At 42.2% G+C, this 23,877-nt stretch overlaps 1 protein-coding gene across 2 annotated transcripts in view; it reads right to left on the minus strand.

Annotated features, from left to right (window-relative positions):
* Positions 1-23,877, minus strand: part of CADM4 (cell adhesion molecule 4) — a 338,959-nt gene that overhangs the window by 91,888 nt on the left and 223,194 nt on the right. Inside the window, exon 1 of one of the 2 annotated variants that reach the window (XM_073570669.1) lies at positions 20,870-20,894. The exons of the other annotated variant lie outside the window; for it this stretch is intronic. Within the exon in view, the coding sequence (XP_073426770.1) occupies positions 20,870-20,879 (10 nt within the window). The 5' untranslated portion in view covers positions 20,880-20,894. Of the gene's footprint in view, positions 1-20,869; positions 20,895-23,877 lie in introns of those variants that run through there. 2 annotated transcript variants of the gene reach the window in all.

Raw genomic sequence — 23,877 nt, forward strand, 5'->3', positions numbered from 1 at the left:
TACTCATACAGAAAGCCTGTGAGTCCTGCTTCCTTGGTCAACAGGAAGCCTATGAGTTTTGCTTCTCTCATCCACTCGGAGAAAGCCTGTGAACTCAGTATCTCCTCCATTACCCTACACCGCTTTCTTAAAGGAGACATAACAGATCAGCAAGTCCACTATGAATTGTGCTGCATCAAAATGAAATGGTCTTTTTTTCAGGTTGTACAACAAATCCCATCAGGATTTCCATTTCTTGAGAATTTTCCATTTTGCACTTTTTCACTACCTGCGCCGTCAGCCAATTCCTAGAAATCGCTTTTGATCGGTTTATTTAATTTGCCCCAATTGGCTGAAAACCCCGAAGGAGGAATTTGCACAAATAAATGGACAATAAGTCCTTGAGCGATGGCTAGAAGGGACACCGAGCGATTACGGAGGAGCTGGAGAAATGGAATTAGTGAATTATTATGGAAAATGCATTTTTTATTTCACAGTAGAAAGCTCATGTTCATGCTACCATTCAATTAGACTCAACCCAAGATGACACTGATCAGAAATGACACGGAGCTGTCACACCATATCATGGGGCCGCAATTCACACAGACAGGTCCGAGCTGAGATGGAAGAACATGAAGCGAGACCCTTCAAAATTGTAACTTTGGTTTTTATACATAGGGAAACTGCATAAATGGCAATTCCTCGAGTTATTATTCAGGCTAGAGCTCCTAGACTGATTATGACAATGTATAAATATCCTCCTTAATAAGAAAAAAAAAAAAAAAAAAGAATGCAACTGCTCTGATCATCCGATAATAGACCAATGTCACTTTTGTGTGTTGGAAGACCAGAACTAAAACATTTGAAGAGAACCTTTCACATCGGACCTGCACTTCTATCTGTGGCCAGTATCTTCTAGAGCAGGATGAGCCGAGTAGATTGATATATAATTTTGCGGGAAAAGATTAGTCATAACATGGACTTTTTTTCATTTTAATTCCTGCTTATTCTATACACAAGAGTCCAGTGGGCGGTGCTATTGATCAAGAAGACCGCCCAATGGACTCCTAAACATAGAATAATTAGGAAAGTGAAAAAAATGCAGTTACACTGACTTCTTTCCTACAAAGTGATATATCAATCTGCTCGGCTCCTACTGCTCTACATCACGCTGCCCACAGATCGAAGACCATGTTCAGTCTTTTAAGTCTTTCTCCACACACATTTTGGAGGACTTGAAATTGACTTTGGAGTCTGAATACTTTAGACTGTCCTCTCTAAATACTGTGTGACCTCCATTTGTTCCAATTTCCTATCAATTGCTCCTTTTCTGAAATTTCTTATTGCCTCCTTCCTAGTGGACGATGACAGCCATGACTATACAATAAGGGAGAGTTCACACCAGCCAACATGAGGCATTAAAAGACCGCCAATCAGAAACCTGTTTGCTGATCGGCTGTCCTTCAATAGCCTGTTTAGACAGCTAGACTGTACTTCTGTGTGCACAGAGCCATCAGTTCTGTACAACTAGACTGCCATTGTTCTCAGCAGCACTTGTTCTGTTTACACAAAGCGATGTGCTGCCGAGAACGATGCCTAAAAATTATTTCACCCTATGAGCAAGCAGTTTGCTTGTTCGGAAGGTGCCCATATGACTTTTTGATAATTAGGCAGTGTAAACAATACTGCCAGATTATGCGGTCAAAAGTAGCAGCTTGGTGCAAGAAAATAGACCATCGATGATACAGAAAAGAAGCAGCAAGAACCTAGGTCCAAAAATAATGGAGTCAAGTGACTATTGTGCATTGTATTCTGGATCATGTAGATTTCCGGAAAATCAGTATTTTGACCAAAATTCTATTGCAATTTCCCTTCTTTGTGAGGAGTCGTATGACTCCACTCCTATCTTGCCGTTCTTCGGCTTCCGTCCACGACCTCTGGTTGAGGACCTTCTCTCTCCTCATGATGTACGCTTTCCTGGAATCCTTTGTTAAATCCCTTAATGCATGTAAATGTTCTTATCGTTCCGGCTTTACATTTCCCAAAGCTTCAAGCTCGACATACTACACAGAGGGCTGATGGTTCCTCTGGGTGCTTTATAAGGGGGATGGTTCCGCTCTCATACTTCTTGATATGAGGGACTATTAGCGGCGCGCAGTTGATGTGAGATTTGGTTCCAGGCCGGCGGTACTCGTTCCTTCTTACTTCTAACTTCAGCACAAACTTTTCAGATATTAAGAGGAATTGATGCCGCGCACATTTTCCTTGTACTCGTAGATCAATTACATGAAAACTGCTGCAATTTACTGGGTTTGGCAGGAGACGATACCCGTGCCAAGGTGACAAATTCCGCAGGTTACGTGTAGCCAAGTGAGGGGGGTAAGGAGTGTGTGTATCCAGAGATGATATAGAGCTAGAACAGGCTGTGCTGACAGGCGCTGATTCAATGCACTCTGCCCAGTGGCCAACATTCTCTGTTGGAGGTCTGCAGACTATCACGCCAAAACTAAAACCGGGAAAGGATTTGGATAAATAGCAAGCAACTTAAAGGGACTATTCCATTACACAGATGATCGTCACACATCATCCTGCATACGTAAATGGAGTTGTCCATGGCTGCTTCCTTCCAGAAACAGCGCCACGTCTGTCCATAGGTGGTGTCTGGTATTGCAGCTCAGCTTTTTTTTTTTTTTTTTTTTTTTTAAGTGAATGGGGCTGAGCTGCGATACCATACACAGCCTGAAAACATGAGTGGTGCCATTTGTAGAAGAAAGCAGCCATGTTTCATACTAATCATATAGATTGAAAGACATTGATTCTCAAATAATGCCAAAAAAAAACAAAACAAAAACAAATAATGCCGCCTTACGAGACCCAAATAATGCACTAGATATCATAATATAACTGCGTATTCCTAAGATAAAACTATCATACATCGTTCACATCATATGACAATATAGTGTACAGAAAACATGAAAAATTCCCTTAAAAAGCCCTTATAATACTCGCATATAGTTCCACATAATGCACACAAAATGAAACATTGGCAAACTTAGGTTGTTCATGATGGGTCCCATCCACGTTTGCCACACCTTAAAAGCAACTGTGTCAAAAGCACCTGGTATGTAAAAAATTGAAAAGGATACCATGTAATACCTTATTACACCTCTGGGGGTGCTGTAGAAAAATCGAACACTTGTTGCCAAGTCAACCATAGATTAAAACGATCACAACTTATTTTATCATCAGATAATTCATATCCAAAAAAAAAAAAAAAAAAAAGAAGTGGACTCCCCCTTTAAGCTCAGCTTTTCTTTTGCCTGAAAACACTCTTTTCGGGTGAAATCACATATAAAGAGACATCATGGTGGTAATTTCCAGCCATTAGGTCTCCTAGCACATGTAGATTTTTTTCCCCCTGATCCAGGATTATTTTCCCCTTTGTAGGAAGCTCTCCGTCTCCTTGATGTGTCACTTTTCATGATGCTGTAAACAAGCCATTTGCCATTATCACTAATTATCTTGAAGAGTTGTCTATAGCCCAGCGGGAGTAAATGAGCAAAAAAAAAAAAAAAGATATCATAAAGCAAAATTGTCGCTGCTGTACAAAGCTCCGGCTGCAAATCAATATGGAGGAGAAGAAACATTAACCTGGAATATGTTACAGATGATACAGATGTGTTTTAAACATTGAGAATAAAAGTTATTTTTTAAAATGGTACATGGAACATATTTGCCGACCCGTTCTCATAACCTCTGAGAGGTTCCCAAAAAAGGAGAAACCTTCTGTCACGGAGTGACTGACCCAGTGCGACACAACCCAATGGTTGGTCAGTCACCAAACAGCACAACACACAAGGGAACACCAGGGAAACTATAACAAAGATGGGCCCTGTCGATAGGGAACGGAGGAATGGACACCTCCGGCACTCACCTGAGGATATGCCCTGATCTCACTATTGTCCCTATACGGGTTCTTTCATCCCATCGCTGAGCAGGATACCTAATCCTTCACTTGCCCTGCTCTTATCCCTAATTTGGGAACTGACAGGTGAGATCACTGGTCCCACTGCTGCACTAATACAAGAAAAGGAATGGAAATACAGACACTAAAAGGGACAATGTAACAAAAATGCAACACTTAGCTTTCTGCTGCAAAGCACTGCACAGCAGGATAAAGAAACCAGATCAAAGTATTCAGCTGAAGCACCACTGTGCACCGAGCCAGCTCCTTCCTCCAGTTTGGTCACTGTAAAATACTCTGACACCGACAGTCAGCTGATGCATCAGATGACCTTTTAAAGGATGGTGGGAGTGGTCAGTGACCCAGTAGCAATGCAATTACACCATCTTGCCAGCGGGAAAAACAGATTTAACCCCAGCTGGCCTGAAAGGAAAAGTTTTAACAGAGAAACCAGATCTGTCACAAATCCAAAAATGGATTGTGACACCTTCTAGACAAGATAGAAAATTTTGCTGGAGCTGACCACCCCTTCTGGTGATCAAGGAAGGATTCTTGGGCCATTCACACATTTGGGTGACAGATATAGGCGAGTAGGGGTATGCAAGGAATGTGGCCTCAATAAAAGAGAGGAATTGAAAGGCCAGGTCTTAAAAATTAGTGGTGGAAAGTGCATTGGAAGGCTGCATCTCAAGGAGCAGGGGCGGCAAAAGTTGGCAAATATGTCATCGAAAGACGCAAATAAAACTAGTAATGTTTGATAAGGGAAGCAGGAGATGTGCCACTGAATTACCAGGGAGACATGCTAATTCGAGTGTCGGGAAAGCAGGGTAATACCAAGAGGAAGCCGAAGCCAAATTGGTTGTGATGAAGGAGAAGACGGTGGCATATTGGTTGCAACACCAAGAGGAAGCAGGAGTCATATTGGTTGTGACACCAAGAAGAAGCTGAAGCCATTTTGATTGCAACATCAAGAAGAAGCAGGAGCCATTTTGACTGCGGTACCAAGAAGAAGCCAGAGAAAATATTGCGACACCAAGAGGAAGTTGGAACCAATATTGGTTGTGACACCAAGAGGAAGCCTGAGCCATATTAGTTGTGACACCAAGAGGATGCTGGAGCCATATTGGTTGTGACACCAAGAAGAAGCCCGAGCCATATTGGTTAAAGACATCAAGAGGAATCTATAGCCATATTGGTTGTGACACGAAAAGGAAGCCCGAGTCATACTGGTTGTGACACCAAGAGAATGCTGGAGCCATATTGATTGTGACATCAAGAAGAAGCCAGAGTCATATTGGTTAAAGACTTCAAGAGGAATCCATAGCCATATTGGATGTAACAACAAGCAGAAGTCAGAGGCATATTGGTTGTGCCACCAAGAGATAGCTGAGGCCATATTGCTTGTGAGCAAGAGGAGGGAAAGTTAGATCCATGTTGGTTGTGACCTCAAGTAGAAGCTGGGGCCATATTGGTTGTGACCCCAAGAAGTAGCTATACTAGTTGTGACCAAGAGGAATGAAAGCTGGAGCCATATTGACTGTGACACAGTTTTTGCAAGAACTGACTACTTGAGACCAGAGAACAACTTAAGGGTTTAGATTTACTGGGATGTTTTTACATTTTGCAAGGAAAATGCTCTTTAAATTGAGATATATTTGCAGAAAAAAATGACTGTAGTTCTGGCCTGGTTCAATATTCCCCTTTAATATTTACCCTCCTTTGAAAATCTGAAGCATTTGGATCAAAGCAAATTGAAAAACATAATTATTTGTCTGCCAGGCTCTTGTACACAGCAGATAGCAAAGGCGTGGAGTTAAAAGATAAGATGCACTTCTCTTAGATTTTTACCTTAAACCCGGCAGGTTACCTTTATCCAAGGGGAAGGGGGGCAGCCCTTTCAGAATAATCTTATGCCTTTATCAAATCAATCAAAGAGATTGTGGTCAGCCGAACATTTGTTGATCTCGCCTGATCCCTACACACATCCTTGACTTGTCATCTTTAAAGTGAAAGTAGAGGACACCACTAGTGATGACTTATCTGCCACAGAATGAGATGATTGGGTGTTAACCATTAGGGTAGATCAGGATAAGGCATGTCTAATTTCAACAGTCAGGGTAAATTTTAGATGGTTGCTGAAGTTGACAGGTTTGGCTGACTTTTTTTTTTATAATGTTTAATGGGGGCGGTTTCATCGTAATAGTAGCGCCACGACAAAACATGACTAGTTACGGTAAACATCTACAAAAAATATGGCAGCATACTTTTGACTGATCATGAACCCTTTAATGAGGAACTTTTGAACCTTGGGGAACACAACTGCTACTTTTTTACCCTTCCTAATTCTTGAAGACAAAGAGCCAGTCTTCAACTAAGTGGAAAGTGAGGTGAAGTTAACATGAACTGGGGCCACCTTTCCAATCTGGTACCATGAAAGAACAATAGCTACAAGACAAAGAGCCAGTCTCCGACCAACTGTAAAGTGAGGTGAAGTCAACATGAACTGGGATCACCATTCCAATCTGGTATCATAATAGGACCAAATTACACCAAGAATTAAAAACAACTGTGGTAGTAATATATTTTTGCATGCAATTCAACTTTTCAACCCCATGATCAGCAAAAGCCACAAAAATATTGGGTGGGCCAGTAACTGCAAGACCATTCAAGTCTTGCTTCTTTCCAATAATCCATCTCCATATGTGGAGGGGTATTACAATAATTAGAAGGTCCATCACCTGGTGTCCAGGTTTGGATTCAGCACCGATACACATGAAGTTACCATCAGTAGGGTTATTACTGAATCCAAACAGCATCTTTTCGTAGATGTCAACTCATCCACGGTGTAGAGCTTGTAATCACATCTAAGACCTAGTACCCAAGGTGGTCCAAAAGGTCTCTGTCACGCTGCAGCAGATGGCAGCAGAGTGGAGAGAGGACTGGGACTCCTGCTCAGAGCAGACCAGCAGCACTGCAGCAAGGCTACCACCAGGTGGCAGCAGAATAGTCAGTCAGGTCGAGTCGATACCAGAGAGTAGCTTAGTACCAAGGGGAATCCCATACACAGAGTCAGAGGAGCGCAAAAAGGTCAGTACCGCTCTGTAGCAGAAGTACCAGAAGGAAGGGACAGAATCAAGTCAGAGCCAAAGCAGAGTCGAGTATCGGGGAGTCCAAACACATAGGGACACACAGAGTCGGGACGGATACGAGAAGGGTACACAGACACAGGCAAAGTCAGCTAATCACAGCAGGACAAATCAGGGTCTCACCAGAGCCAGCTACACACGCCATAGGCAGGAAATATAACTGGCACTGCCTGCAGGATGCGGCACCATGAAATAGGAGACCTGTCACCAGAACGAGGTAGAGCAAATTAACCTGAATGACCAGACCCAAAACCTGGTCTGGATCATGACAGTCCCTCTTCCATTAAAAGTCTACGTGGGCACTTTATAATGGACACAGACCCTACAGTGAGATTGACATTGCAGTATATGGGGGTTTAAGGATGAACTCTAGTGTGGTATGAGCAGTTTACAGCAAAATCTGTACAAGTTTCCTCTACTGTAAGCAAAACATGTCCCGTGAAGAGTCTTCATTACTTCCAGGAGGACATTATCTTTTTCATGAATCCATTCTCAGCTGTTTGCAGTCTATTGTTTAAGCCATCTCCACGATAAGTGCTCATATACTGTATCCCAACATATGTATCACTATATTGAATTTCTTTTTCAATCCGCCAGCTGCACGCTCCCCCTTTGCCTCCTCTATTCTAATCACAGTTCCACATCTCCTTCCTTTTTCATTCTTTTAAGGCTCTTTCATCTGCTCTCCTATTTTCTCCTTCTCGCTCACCCTTTCTGTCTTTTTCTTCCTTTTCCACAAACCAATTACTCCTCCACACGTAACTATTTTCTGAGCTGTCAAGTCTTCCCTTTACTGCAGAATTTAGTGAGTCCTTGGCGATATCCAAAAGCTTGGCATTGTAAAAATATGGGGGTCCTGCTCCCAACTTCAATTAACTACTCCCAGCAAGCTCAGTTGCACGTAGAGTCCATACAGCAACGTCTATAGTATGCATGGTAGAAATAACTCGTTTGGGAATGGACGAGAAATGGAATGTGTGTGGACATCATGGTAAAGAGTTCAGATGAAAGACCATAGTGACAAAAGTAAAAATCTTGAAAGGTGATTTTCTCATCCATGAGAAAGGGTTACCATTAGCCCTCCCTAAGAGAGAAGGTGCTAACATAAATGGTGGCCATCATACCTCAAGCCCTCACAGAAGCTCCATAATACTTGGAATGAATTCTGCAGATATTAAGAGAATTGTCAGAATTAGGGAGTTAATTTTTATATGCTATTAGGAAATTCAGAAATGTTTGCAGGAAATCCTCTTATCAGGATTCTCATCTGTTACCCAGAGTAGAGGGTTGTTACAAAGAGTGTCCAACACTATGGAGCAGCCAATATGTCCATGCACCAGATGGGCAGCCCACTGATTAAAAATAACTATTTAATACTTAGTTTTGCCTTTGGAGTGCTGCAGTAAAGTTGCGCACTTAGGCTGGTTTCACATTTGCGTTTTTTAGCGCTGGAAAAAAACGCATACGTGCGCATGCGATTTTTCCCCTATATTTAACATGGGTGCGCATACATGCGCGCTTGTAAGCGCATGTATGCGATTTTCATGCGCTGCGTTTTTTTGGGGTGTGCGTTGGTATTTTCCAGACGCTGCATGTTGCATTTTTTGGCCCTGGAAAAAAGCGCATGCGCACGTATGCGCACGTTTTGCGCTAAAAATGGCCATTATAGCCTATGGATGCGCATACGTGCGCACTGGCATGCGCAGGTATGCGATTTTTTAGCGCTGCGTTTTTTGGGTGGTGTCCACTTTTTATCCTAGTTAGAATCTTCTAAAGTCAAAAAAAAAAAGTCTATATAAAGGAGGTGCCTGCCAAAACTCTGCCACTACTACACTGACAGATTGAAGAGCAGACAGTCAACCAAGAACCCATTATATCAGCGAAGAATGTGAGTATATTACATTATATGCCTGTCCTTTTAAATTATGTATGTACTAATGATTTTTATTATTTTTACATGCAGTATGTCTTCAGAATCCGAGTATTCCCCATCGCGGCAGGAATTGGCGCAAGCAGACCGTGAGGTGATTATTTTCGTGCATCTGGTAAGTATATCTGCTGCTTCTCCAAATCTCTTACGTTTTTTTCAACTTTCTTAAGACATCGTCATCATCATCTGCGGACGGCACTAGTGAGGGCGAAGAGCAGGAGCAGCGAAGCCAAGTCCCGGTGGTGATACGGAATGTAAGTATCAAATGATTTGTAATGTTCTTTATTTTTTATCTTCTATTTTTACTCATTTTTTTGTTTCTTTTTTTGTAACTTTTTATTCAATTTAAATTTGATTATTCTAATGAATGTGTTTTGTCTAGGTTCCACAACGGGATGAAGACGTCTACCTGGATAATGAGCAGCTCATCAGCCTGGTCCAGGAGCGTTCGCCGTTGTGGGACAGCCGTGACCGGCTGTACAAGGACAATGTGGTGACCCGGCGGCTATGGAATGAGGTGGCCGCAGCGTTGATGGATGGCTGGGACAGCGCCACAGCATCCTCCAAAAAGGCGTTTAGTGAGTATTTCCCTGCTCTGTATTGTGCCGCAGTGACTGTTGTCCTTGACGGCACTGTTGGGTTTCGTGCTAGGCGTATTCTAGCAGGAAACCCAACAGTGTCATCGGGGTCTACAGTGACTGCTTTGAGTATTGTATTGCTACATTGTGCCGCAGTGACTGTTGTCCTTGACGGCACTGTTGGGTTTCGTGCTAGGCGTATTCTAGCAGGAAACCCAACAGTTTCATCGGGGTCTACAGTGACTGCTTTGAGTATTGTATTGCTACATTGTGCCGCAGTGACTGTTGTCCTTGACGGCACTGTTGGGTTTCGTGCTAGGCGTATTCTAGCAGGAAACCCAACAGTGTCATCGGGGTCTACAGTGACTGCTTTGAGTATTGTATTGCTACATTGTGCCGCAGTGACTGTTGTCCTTAACGGCACTGTTGGGTTTCGTGCTAGGCGTATTCTAGCAGGAAACCCAACAGTGTCATCGGGGTCTACAGTGACTGCTTTGAGTATTGTATTGCTACATTGTGCCGCAGTGACTGTTGTCCTTGACGGCACTGTTTTTTTTTATCAACAGTGGACAAAGTCCGAACACGTTGGCGTTCGATCAAGGACCGCTTCAACAGTGATGTTCGTGCTGAGGGCCAGGTTCGCAGTGGATCTGCGTCAAGGACCAGAACTAGATACCGTCACTATCACGCGTTGCAGTTCCTAAGACCGGTCCTTGCCACGAGATCGTAAGTATTATAAATTTTGGGTTTTTATTTTTATTAATCTGTGTTTTTCTAATCCACAGCTGATGCTTCTTGTAAAGGCATGGTAGTAATGATTTTCCTTTCTTCCACAGCACCTGGAGCAGCACCCTGCAACCTGGCCCTGGAGCGGTCCTTCCTCGGACGTCCTCTGACCCGTCCCAGCCATCCGACAGCCAGGAAGCACCTTGCAGGTCAACCACACACACAGCTGGTGACCAGGAAGCTGGGCCATCAGGTGTTCCCCTGTCCCAGGTCTCTGCCACTGGTTATGCGGGCACTACCCGCCAGCGGCAGAGGGCCTTGGACAGGAATGTCTTGCCCGAGTTTATGCATTTGAGCGAGACATTTAATTCCAGCCTCAAGTCACTGTCCGACAGAGTTGAAAGCGGTTTTGCACTCATGGAACGTGGTTTTAACCACTTTGAACACCGCTTCAATTCTGTAGAACAGCGCTTTGACCGTCTGGAGGCCGACCTCAACAGACCAGCACACCATTTTTTTAGTAAGATTGAAAAGGGCATGGCGGAACACCTTAGTCCTGATCAACAGCTGAATGTGCTGCAGGCCTGCAACAATGCTTTCTTGCAGGCTATGCAGCATAATCGGTACGGTCAGCAGTCAGTGGTGTCCTTTCCACCTGTGCCACCATTGACTCGCTTCACCTCACTACCGACTTGTGCTGCATACCACTGCACGGACACCTCTATTCAAAGCCAGGACACCCACCGTTACACCACCACAAGTCTGAGTGCAGCTGGTCACTTCACCGACACCACCATGGCAAGCGCTGCTCCTGTCTGGAGCACCACCGCCAATCCCATGCATGCGTGGAGCTCAGCCACCACTAGGCAAACATGGAACAGCCCTGCCGCTACAACAACATGTAGTAGCCCTGCCACCACCACTCTGCAAACCTGGGCCATCACTGCCGCCACCAGTCCTCCTGCAAGGACGAGCACTGACAACGAAGAGCAGCAGCAGCCACCTCAGCAGCAGCAGCCACCTCAGCAGCAGCAGCCACCTCAGCAGCAGCAGCCACCTCAGCAGCAGCCGCCACCTCAGCAGCAGCCGCAGCCACCTCAGCAGCAGCAGCCACCTCAGCAGCAGCCGCCACCTCAGCAGCAGCCGCCACCTCAGCAGCAGCCGCCACCTCAGCAGCAGCCGCCACCTCTGCAGCAGCAGCCGCCACCTCAGCAGCAGCCGCCACCTCTGCAGCAGCAGCCGCCACCTCAGCAGCAGCAGCCATACCAGCAGACGGGGGACCTACATTCCATATTTGCCCCTACTTCAAGGCGTAATCAATCAAGGCGGGCATTGGGCCAAAGTCGGTCCAGGCACACAAGCCTACGGCGACATGCCATTACAACTAATGTAACTGAACAGATTTCCTCTCCTACAAGTGTTCCAAGTTTAATTCCCTTAACTGGACTACCTTCCCCCACAAGTTTTGTTGCCCCTTCCCCTCAAACACCGTCTTCAACTGCAAGTGTTGCATATTCCCTGCACACCCCCAAATTGAAACCATCTGCCCCCAAACGCCGTAAAAAATAATTTTTAGTTTTTTTTTTGTGATAAAAAATAAATTTACATTTGTGGTTCACCATTAATTAGTTTCATTAATGTTGTTTGCGCCGCTCACACACACTGATGGGTAAATACATGTTAAAAAACAACCCAAGGGCTAGTATAGTCATATGTGAAATAACATGGACTAGTATAGTCATTCCAAGGCCTAGTGTAATAACTCTAGTTTTACCAAATAGAATCTTGTTTCATGAAAAACAAACTGTTGAAACTTGTCTAAAAAATAAGTTTCTTTCTAGTTTCACCAGTTTGTTTTTTGTGAAACAAGATGCTAGTTGTTAAAAATCGAGTTATTACAGTAGGCCTTGGTATGACTATACTAGGCCGTGGTATTTCACATATTACTATACTACTAGCCCCAAGGCCTACTATACTCATATTTGAAATACCACGGCCTAGTATAGTCATTACAAGGCCTAGTGTAATAACTCTAGTTTTACCAAATAGAATCTGGTTTCATGAAAAACAAACTGTTGAAACTTGTCTAAAAAATAAGTTTCTTTCTAGTTTCACCACTTTGTTTTTTGTGAAACAAGATGCTAGTTGTTAAAAATCGAGTTATTACAGTAGGCCTTGGTATGACTATACTAGGCCGTGGTATTTCACATATTACTATACTACTAGCCCCAAGGCCTACTGTACTCATATTTGAAATACCACGGCCTAGTATAGTCATTCCAAGGCCTAGTGTAATAACTCTAGTTTTACCAACTAGAATCTATTTTCAAACTGTTGAAACTTGTCAAGTTTCACCCGTTTGTTTTTTGTGAAACAAGATACTAGTTGGCCAAAATCGAGTAGGCCTTGTTATGACTATACTAGGCCGTGGTATTTCACATATTACTATACTACTAGCCCCAAGGCCTACTATACTCATATTTGAAATACCACGGCCTAGTATAGTCATTCCAAGGCCTAGTGTAATAACTTGTAATGGAGCAGATTACATGAGCAGATTACATTCATCCACTCAATGCTGACTTGTATTCCCCATGGACTTTCATTGGGGTTGGGTTTTGAGGGTTGTGTTTTGAGAAAATCACACACTTTGTTTTAAACTAGTTGCACAATTTTCTCTTGAAAAAAAATGGTTTCCTGATTCATGGCCTGCAGCTTTGCTCATTCCAATATATTTCACGCAGACTAGCAATGCTGCATTTTAACTCGTATGTGTATTTACCTGCCCAGGTGTGTGAACATAACAAAATTCAGTTATACATGGGAAGTTTTTTAATTAATTGGAGTTTAAAAAATATAGTGCACTCAGTAATGGTATCAAATAAGGATTTTTATTACCATAAACAACAACATTACACCATTTCATCTTGCCAGTGCACCCGTCCTACATCAGAAATAAAGTAGGCCGCAAATTTGTCCCTCATTTGGCCAACTTCAACGGATGACCTGAGAGTGTGCTGAGTGAATTCAGGCAATGGGTTAGGAGCATCATCGTCCAGTTCAAAGGTCGGGTGCTCTTTAGCCATCACAAAGTTATGTAGAACCACACAGGCCTTCACCACCTCATCGACTGTTTCAAGTTTAAGATTAATGGCCGTGCCCAGAATTCGCCATCTGGAAACAAGAATCCCAAAAGCACACTCGACAGTTCTTCTGGCCCTGGTCAGCCTGTAATTAAAAATTTTTTTGGTGTGGTCCAAGTCCCGGCTGGAGTAGGGTTTCAGTAAGTTTCCGCACATTTGAAAAGCCTCATCGCCAACCATTACAAAGGGCAGTGGCGGAGCTTCGGTGTGAGGAAGAGGCCGTGGCATAGGGAAATTAAATTGGTTGCCATACAACCTCCGGCCCATGTCTGAGTTTTTAAAAGCCTGCGAGTCATTACCACGGCCAAATGCTCCAATGTCCACTGCTACAAACATACATCCGGCATCCGCAATTGCAATGAGTACTATTGAAAAGTACTTTTTGTAATTAGAGTACTCAGATCCCGTTCTTTGGGGTTTGATGATCCGTATGTGTTTCCCATCAACAGCTCCCAAACAGTTGGGAAAATTGCATACTGTCCAGAATTTGTCAGCAATTTCCATCCACTTTTCAGCGGTGGGCAGGGGCATAAATTCTGGGCAAAGAACATTCCAGAGAGCCCGGCAGGTGTCAGCAACAATTCCAGACAAGGTAGAGATTCCAATACGGTACTGGAAGTGTAGTGAGGATAGGGTTTCTCCAGTCGCCAGGAATCTGTGAACAGACAAAGAAGTAAAATTAATATTTATGTATATTATTTTTAAAAACTATAAAAAAAAATATTAGTACATTCACGAAAACTAATTACCCAAGGTTTTGAATACTAAATTTACAAAAAAAAACATCAGACCACACCCCTTTGTTTTTAAAACATACCGTAATGTCACCAGTAGCCGTTCCTCAGGAGGAATCGCACGACGGAGCTGTGTGTCCTGTCTCCGGATGGATTGTTGGACACGAGCAAGCAAATCCATGAAACTTTCGTGGGACATCCGGATATAATCAGTAAATTTCTCCGGGTTTGCACGTAGCTCGCTGTAGAGGGTGTGGTATGCCCCACGGCTCTCCCGGAGTTCAACAATCGGATGTATCCACATACGCCGCCGTCTTCGCTGCCTCTCTCTCTTCCTTTGTTCATGGCAAGCAACTGCATACGCCTGAGCCATCGCGATGTCCAAATCCAAGTTGAAGTGAAAACTCTTCCAGCGCAGATCCATGGTCACGAGAAGAATCAAGCAAATGTGAAGAATACTGTAGACAGGGTCTATATATATTAACATACCACACCCACAATGAAGTCCCATTGGTCTTGTGTGTTGTTGAATGGTTGTTTTTTCTTTTTTGTGGGGTTTTTCCAAAATCTGTAAAAAAAACGCAAACGCACAAAAAACGCATACAAACGTGCAAAAACGCTGCGTTTTTTTCCTGCATGCGCATTAAAATGCTGGAAAAAAACGCAGCGTTTGTATGCATTTGTATGCGTTTTTTTAATGCGTTTTTTTGCGGGAAAAACGCGCTGCAAAAAAAAGCAAGTTTGAAACTAGCCTTACTGCATGGTTCTAGAGAATACATCTGATGGAGCTTTTCAACGCAAACACCTACATTTCAGATGATGGAGATGTAACCAGACTGGATAGTCTAAAGAGTCATGTTTGCAAACACAAACATTAAAAAAGATGAAAATAAGCATAAATGAAGTAAATGAATGCAGGTTTAAGAACATCCAATAGTCTTCTCAATGCAGAATGAAGGTGGATAATATAGCATTGGATATTGTTGGACTTAGTGGCTGCCTGTGTTCAGGCCAATCCCAACGCCTTGCATAACATCACATTAAGGGGATAGCCCACTGTGCCTTACAAGAGTGCAATGGCTCACTTGACATACAGCTATGGCAAAAATTAAGAGACCACTGCAGTTTTATAAAAATCAGCTTCTTTACATATCAAACAGCCATTCCATTCCAGTGTCAGTTGAATTCCAACCAGAGTACACCTCACTGCAATATGACAAGCTGGATGGCAAAACAAGTGCTAGTAATATATCCCAAAAGTAATAGGAATGAAAAAATAACTTTTAAACATGTCGAAGGAGTTGAAAAGTCTTGAGTGAGGAAAAGAAGGGCCCAATTCTTGCTTTACTAGCAGAGGGATACAGTGACTGTCATGTTGCCTCCATCCTAAAAATTTCTAAGACAGCAGTCCATTACAACAAGGTCAAGCAGCAGACATTGGGGACTACAAAGCTACAGACCGGCAGAGGGAGAAACTGACTCGCCAATGACCAGGATCACTCAGCAACTGCAGGATGACATCAATTTACCTACAAAAGGAATGGCAAATGGCATCTTGGGTGAAGTGCATGGCAAGAACAGTTCATAACAGGCTCCTAGAGGCAGGACTCAAGTCATGTAAAGCTAGAAAAAAGCCTTTCATCAATGAGAAGCACAGGAGAGCCAGGCTGAAGTTGGCCAAAGACTATAAGGATTGGACCATAGAGGACTGGAGTAAGGTAATCTTCACTGATGAATCTAATTTTCAGCTTTGCCTAAAATCTGGTCATCTAATAGTTACATGGAGACCTGGAGAGGCGTACAAGCCATGGTGTCTTGCACCCACTGTGAAATTTGGTGGAGGATCGGTGATGATCTGGGGATGCTTTAGCAGGGCTGGAATTGGGCAGGTTAATCTTTGCAAAGGACAAATGAATCAAGCCGCATACAAGGTTATCCTGGAAAAACAGCTGATTCCTTCTGCTCAGGCAATGTTCTCCAACTCTGAGGACTGTTTTTTCCATCAGGACAATGCGTCATGCCACACAGCAAGGTCAATCAATGTGTGGATGAAGGACCGCCACATCAAATCCCTGTCATGGTCAGCCCAATCTCCTGACCTGAACCCCATTAAAACCTCTGGAATATAATCAAGGGGAAGATGGATAGTCACAAGCCATCAAACAAAGAAGAACTACTTAAATTTATGTACCAGAAGTGGCATAAGGTCACCCAAAAGCAGTGTGAAAGACTGGTGGAAAGCATGCCAAGATGTATGAAAGCTGTGATTAAAAATCATGGTTATTCCACAAAATATTGATTTCTGAACTCTTCCTGAGTTAAAACATTAGCTTATGAACTTGTTTTCTTAGCATTATTTGAGGTCTGCAAGCACTGCATTTTTTTGTTATTTTGACCATTTCTCATTTTCTGAAAATACAAAACTTAGTGCTTGGAAATTCGAAGACATGTTGTCAGTAGTTTACAGAATAAAAGAGTAATTTACATTTTACTCAAAAATATACCTATAAAGAGAAAAATTAGCCAAACTGAAAATTTTGCAGTGGTCTCTTAATTTTTGCTAGAGCCATATACTGTATATATGGCTTATATTGATTATTTATTACATAAAATACGTTCACAGGTGATAAATGTTTCTAATGTCTTGAGACAGATGGGTTTTTTTACATCTACTATCACATTTTGTGTTGAGAGCATTAGGTCTGTTCGGAGTTTACTTGGAAGAAGATGATGAAGAAAACAAAAAAAAGAGGAAGGGGAAAACAAAAGAGAAAATATGGAGAAGGGAAAAAAGAAGGCAAGCCGCAGTAGTAGGAAATGAAGACGAAAAATAGGAGGAGGAAACGGTGCAGAAGGGAAAGAAAAAGAAGCAGTGGGAAATGAAGATGAAGAAGAAAAAGAAGGAGAAGGAGAAGAAGTAGAAGGAAGAACAGAAGAAGAAGAAAAAGGAGAAGAAGGAAAAAAAGAGGATAAGAAGGAGAATGAAGAGTAGGAAAGTATGGAGAAGGGAAAAGAGAAGGCAAGCCGCAGTAATAGGAAATGAAGACGAAAAAAAGGAGGAGGAAATGGTGCAGAAGGGAAAGAAAAAGAAGCAGTGGGAAATGAAGGTGAAGAAGAAGAAAAAGAAGGAGAAGGAGAAGAAGTAGAAGGAAGAACAGAAGAAGAAGAAAAAGGAGAAGGAAAAACAGGATAAGAAGGAGAATGAAGAGTAGGAAAGTATGGAGACGGGAAAAGAGCAGAGTTGTAGGAAATGAAGAAAACTAGACGGAAATACGGAGAAGGAAAAGAAGAATGAGGAAAAGGAAAAGCAGTGGTAAATGAAGGTGAAGAAGAAAAAGGAGGAGAAGAAGTAGAAGTAGGAACAGAAGAAGAAGGAAAAGAGGAAGGAGAAGGAGAAGAAGGAAAAGAAGAGAAGAATAAGAAGAATAAGGAGAAGAAGAAGAAGGAGAAGGAGAAAAAGAAAGAAAAGAAGGAGGATGAGGAAAAGAAGGAGAAAGAACAAGAAGGAAAAGAAGAAGGAAGAGAAGGGGAAGAAGAGGAGAAGGAGGAGAAAAGGAGAAAAAGAAGGAGAAAGAAGGAGAAGAAGGAGGAGAAGAAAAAGGAGAAGAAAAAGGAGAAGAGCAAGCACAAGAAATAGTATAAGATAATAACAAAAAAAAATTATTTCTATAGCGCCGACATATTCCGCACCACTTTACATTTCGAGGGGATTTGTACAGACAATAGACATTACAGCATAACAATAATCACATAGATTATAACAAATATCAAGAGGAATGAGGGCCCTGCTCGCAAGCTTACAATCTATGAGGAAAAAAAAGGGAGACACGAAAGGTGGGTGGTAACAGTTGCCCTGATTGTATGGATCAGCCATAATGTTAAGTGTGTATCAGTACAGACACAGAGGGCTAATGGATGCATAAAGCATGTGGGAACATGATGCGGGGAACCTGGTTATGGTAAAACTTTTGGCTGTGCCACACAGGGATAGATTATGTTAATATGTTGAGGCGATAGGCCAGTCTGAATAAATGCGTTTTCAGGGCACGCTTAAAATTGTGGGGATTGGGGACTAATCGTATTGACCTGGGAAGTGCATTCCAAAGAATTGGCACAGCACGTGTAAAGTCTTGGAGATGGGAGTGGGAGGTTCTGATTATTGAGGATGCTAACCTCAGGTCATCAGCAGAACGGAGGGCGCGGGTAGGGTGGTATACTGAAACAAGGGAGGAGATGTAGGGTGGTGCTGAGTCATGGAGGGCTTTGTGGGTGAGGGTAATAAGTTTATACTGAATTCTGGAGTGGATGGGTAGCCAGTGTAATGACTGGCACAAGGTAGAGGCATCGGTGTAACGATTGGCGAGGAATATGATCCTGGCTGCAGCATTAAAGACAGATTGGAGAGGGGAGAGTTTGGTAAGAGGGAGACCGATTAGAAGAGAGTTACAATAGTCGAGACGAGAATGAATAAGAGAAACAGTAAAAGTTTTTGCAGACTCAAAAGTAAGAAAAGGTCGAATTCTAGAAATGTTTTTGAGGTGCAGATGACAAGAGCGAGCCAGTGATTGAATGTGGGGGGAAAAGGAAATCTCGGAATCAAGTATGACCCCAAGACAGCGGGCATGTTGCTGGGGAGTATTACTGGAGCCACACACAGAAATGGCAATGTCGGGTATAGGTACATTAGTAGAGGGAGGAAACACAAGGAGTTCAGTCTTTGACAGGTTCAGTTTCAGATATAGATGAATGAGATGAATGAAAAGAAACTGTCTAAGCGTAAGGAATAGAAGTGGAAGGAGGATAAGTAAAAAGAGTAAATTAAAGGAATAGGAGAACAAGTAGAAGAAAAAAAGGCAGAAAATGAAGGCAGAATATGGTAAGCAAAGGAATATGAATAATGTACAAAAGATTAAAAGAAAGATAGTGCAAAAGAAAAAAAGAATGAAAAGAAATAAGGAAGCGGTAGAAGAGTAAAGAGGATGAAAGAATAAGATTGATGGAAATTACTTCCTTGTGATTCTCACAGTTTTTATTACAAGCTAGATATTAAATTACAGCAGATAATATGGGTTTTACATGAACACCACTATTTTAGACTTTGTCAGTTTGTGACCTGAAGAGTCTGTCTGGGGTAGAAGGAATTAAGACATTAATCTCTTTTCGGATCTGGTGTCCTCACCTCCAGACAGTCCTGTGAGGTTGAGCCATGAATTCTGGAACAGATGCCAAGAGATAAGGCAGACTGTTGACCTCAAAGCCTGTGATTATGAAGGTGACATTACAACAGTCAAGGTCTCCTGATGTCCTTTTTAATGTAGTGATCTTATGATTAGATACCATCAAGATGGACTCACTCAGACCTGCATTTTAGTCTCTTCAAATGATGCTTTTCCCATCTCATGGAGTACAAAAAAAAAATACATCCTTATAGGAGCAAAGCTCGAAATTATACAAAATTACCTTCTTTCTAAATCACATCCAAAATTGTGGGTATTAAAACTTTCCTACTTTCCTCTCCCAGTACTATTCTGAAAAGAGCGGCTTAAGAGGAGCGGCAAGAGTGGAGCAGAAGGCGTGTGAGGTCTAGGAAGCTTGTGTGAAAGAGGATCTATAAAAATCCCACGTGCTCAACCTATAAAGAATATCTGTGGCTGCCAAAAATCTATTAACCTCATAAATATTCTCAACATTTCTGCACGTTTATGGAGTGAATATTTTCACTGCCTGATTGTAATCTGCTGGAGTGTTGGTCTTAACCAGCTACTCGCAACATCAGATTTCAAGGTCTGGGTGGTAGACGGCCATAAATGGACAAGAACGGGCTCTAATTGAGAGGAATGATGGGTTCTAAAACCTGACTGGTTACAACGTATCTTCACTTTTAATAGTATTTTACAGTTTAAAATCTACAGCCACGCCTGTACAGAAACATAGGGGAAATGTAGACCTATAGATAAGTTAGGCAAACTGATTGGCGAGTTGCCTATGTACGGATTTCTAATGGGGCTTCCCTGTGGAGAAAATATAGGGTGCATCTCCTGGATAGGATGTGCAAGTCTAATTGGTAGGATTTCACCCGTGGGATATTCATTAAAAGGATACCTAACCCTCATTATTGGGTCACAAATGGTCACACATTTGGTGACCAACCATTACGGTGCATCAAAGGCTCTTCTATCATATTTAGAATAAATATGGGTTCAAATAAAAAAAAAATTATTGTGTAAGGAATCCGTGATGTACAGTATATTGCATTTATAAAACAATATTATGAGTTCTGTTGGCCAACCACCATTTTTGAAGGAGAAATGGATACATATTCTTGATTATCCACCATTAAAGTCCATCAGTGGCACCACTACTATCATAATCAGTGTAAATATGGGACCAAATAAAAGAGACTCTACCCGATATGTACAAAATAATCCTAAAAAATGAAACAAAGATGATAGTAATACTGTGATTTCCATTGAAAAGAGTGCCTGGTAACTATTTATGGTGGAAAAGTGACCACACACACGTGGAGACCTACCATTGAAGAGGACCTGTCAGCAAGTCAAAAGTGACCAATTTTTGCTCATTTTAAAGATGCACTCCTCCTCCTTCCAGAAAAGTTTTTATTCTCTTAATATATTACAATCATCACATTATATAGCATTGTGTACTTACAATTGCTCATTTTGTCTTTATACCCAATTAATTATTCCATTTTCCATTAGGTCTATGACACCACATGATGAGCTGAATCCTTCTAACCTGTATGTAGAAACAAGGTCAATTTTCCCTGTATGACTGGTGAGTTACTGCAAAACTCCCTGGAAGGGGGAGGAGGGAGCAGCTAGGTCAGAAGTTGAAGAGAGGAATAATAAATGCAGAGACAAGAGTCTTCCTGTTTCTACAGTGAAAAGAAAAGAATAAGATGGGTAGAAAGGCAAAATGAGTAATTGCAAGTACAGAATGCTATATAACATGATGACTACAATATATTAAGAGGACAAAAACTTTGATGGGAGGAGGAGAAGTGCTTCTTTTAGCTCAATGCTGGCCAGAATATTACATTTTTTGTTTTCTTTGTTTTTAAATCTGTCACATGGTACCAAAGATATGGGCTGTTTTATTATATTTTTTATGGTCTTTACAAGGGGGAGGGGGCATTGCTCAATGGGTAATAATGTAGAGCAGTCTAAAGACACACCCACAGTCAATTCTATAAGCCACTCCCCTTTGCAAATATCATAAAAATTAGCACTAAATAAAAAGCCTCCTTGCAGTTGTGCTCAAAAGTTTACATATCCCAGCAGAATTTTTGCTTTCTTGGCCTTTTTTCAGAGAATATGAATGATATCACCAACCTTTTATCTCCACTCATGGCTGGTGGTTGGGTGAAGCCATTTATTGTCAAACTACTGTGCTTTCTTTTTTTAAATCATAATGACAACCCAAAACGTCCAAATGACCCTTATCAAAAGTTCACATAACCCTTAATACCGTGTATTGCCCCCTCTATTATCAATGACAGCTTGAAGTCTTTTGTGGTAGTTGTGGATGAGGTTTTTTATTTTCTCAGATGGTTAGGCTGACCACTCTTATTGACAAAAAGCCTCCAGTTCCTGTAAATTCCTGGGCTGTCTAGCATGAATTGCGAGCTTGAGATCTCCCAGAGTGGCTCAATGATATTGAGGTCAGGAGACTGAGATGGCCACTCCAAAATCTTCACTTTGTTCTGCTGTAGCCAATGACAGGTCGACTTGGCCTTGTCTTTTGGATTGTTGTCATGTTGGAACATCCAAGTATGTCCCATGCGCAGCTTCCAGGCTGATGATTGCAAATTTGCCTTCAGTATTTGCCGATAACGTGTTGCATTCATCTTTCCTTCAACTTTTACCAAGTTTCCTGTGCCTTTGTAGCTCACACATCCCCAAAACATTAGTGATCCACCTCTGTGCTTTACAGTAGGAATGGTGTTCCTTTCATCATAGGCCTTGTTGATCTCTCTCCAAATGTAACGTTTATGGTTGTGGTCAAAAGGTTCAATTGTGGCCTCATTACTCCAAATTACCTTGTTCCAGAAGTTTTGAGGCTTGTCTTTGTGCCGTTTTGTGTAGGTGAGATATTTTATGACAGTTGCGCAGTAATGGCTTTCTTCTGGCAACTCGACCATTCAGCCCATTTTTCTTCATGTGCCTCCTTATTGGGCATCTTGAAACAGCCACACTGCTAGTTTTCAGAGAGTCCAGTATTGTATTTCAGCTGATGTTATTTGTGGGTTTTTCTTTGCATCCCGAACAATTTTCCTGGCAGCTGTTGACGAAATTATTGTTGGTCTACCTGACCGTGGTTTTGTTTTTACAGAGCCTCTGATTTTCCTTTTGTTAAATCACAGTTTGAACACTGCTATCAAATCCTTTGATATCTTTTTGTATCGCTTTCCTGCTTTATACAGTTCAACTATCTTTTCCGGTAGATCTATTGACAATTCTTATGCTTTCGCCATGACTCAATTCAGAAACAACAGTGGGTGGATGAAAGATGCAAGAGTCTGTCTGGACCCCAGAAACTCACTCAGCTTTTATGCACACTTACTGATTACAAGCAAACAGGTCACAGGTGAGGAAGTCACCTTTAGTAGACACTAGCTGAAGAGCCCGGCGCTGCCCGGGCATAGTAACTAACTGTGGTTAGTTATAGCAAATTATAATTATCCTCCATCCCATAGTCCCGTGCCCATATACCCATCATACATATCCAAGATCCCATAGGCCCGTGCCCATATACCCATCATACATATCCTCCATCCCATAGTCGAGTGCCCATATACCCAGCCATCACACATCCTCCATCCCTTAGTCCCATGCTCATATACCCATCATACATATCCTCCATCCCATAGTCCCGTGCCCATATACCCATCATACATATCCGCCATCCCATAGTCCAGTGCCCATATACCCATCACACATCCTCCATTCCATAGTCCCGTACCCATATACCTGTCATATATATCCTCCATCCCATAGTCCAGTGCCCATATACCAATCACACATCCTCCATCCCATAGTCAACCATTATGACATCATAATGAGCGGCGGGGCTTGCAACCTATGACATCAGCATCGCCATGGCAACCATTGACATCATAATGAGGGGCGGGGCTTGATACACACTTTTTCCCTCATTATGTAGATAGGGGCAAAATTGTTTGGTGAATTGGAATGCGCGGGGTTAAAATTTCGCCTCACAACATAGCCTAGGATACTCTCGGGGTCCAGACGTGTGACTGTGCCAAATTTTGTGGCTGTAGCTGCGACGGCGCGGATGCCAATCCCGGACATACACACATACATACATACATACACACACTTGAGCTTTATATATTAGATTGAAACCCATTTGTGTCAACTTCTGTGCATTTTATCAGGCCAAAATCACCAGGATATGTGAACTTTTGATCCGGGTCATTTGGATGTTTTGGGTTATCATTATGATTTAAAAAGAGAAAACACAGTAGAAAAAATGGCTTCACCCACCCACAAACCATGAGTGGAGAAAAAGTTTTGGTGTTATCATTCATATTCTCTGAAAAAAGGCCAAGAAAGCAAAAATTCTGCTGGGGTATGTAAACTTTTGAGCACAACTGTATCTCTGGAACTGTATGGGGTTTTAAGAAACACAAAAAA

Source organism: Dendrobates tinctorius, unplaced genomic scaffold (assembly GCF_039654945.1).
Source record: "Dendrobates tinctorius isolate UK_male_01 unplaced genomic scaffold, ASM3965494v1 ptg000028l, whole genome shotgun sequence".
Taxonomy (NCBI): domain Eukaryota; kingdom Metazoa; phylum Chordata; class Amphibia; order Anura; family Dendrobatidae; genus Dendrobates; species Dendrobates tinctorius.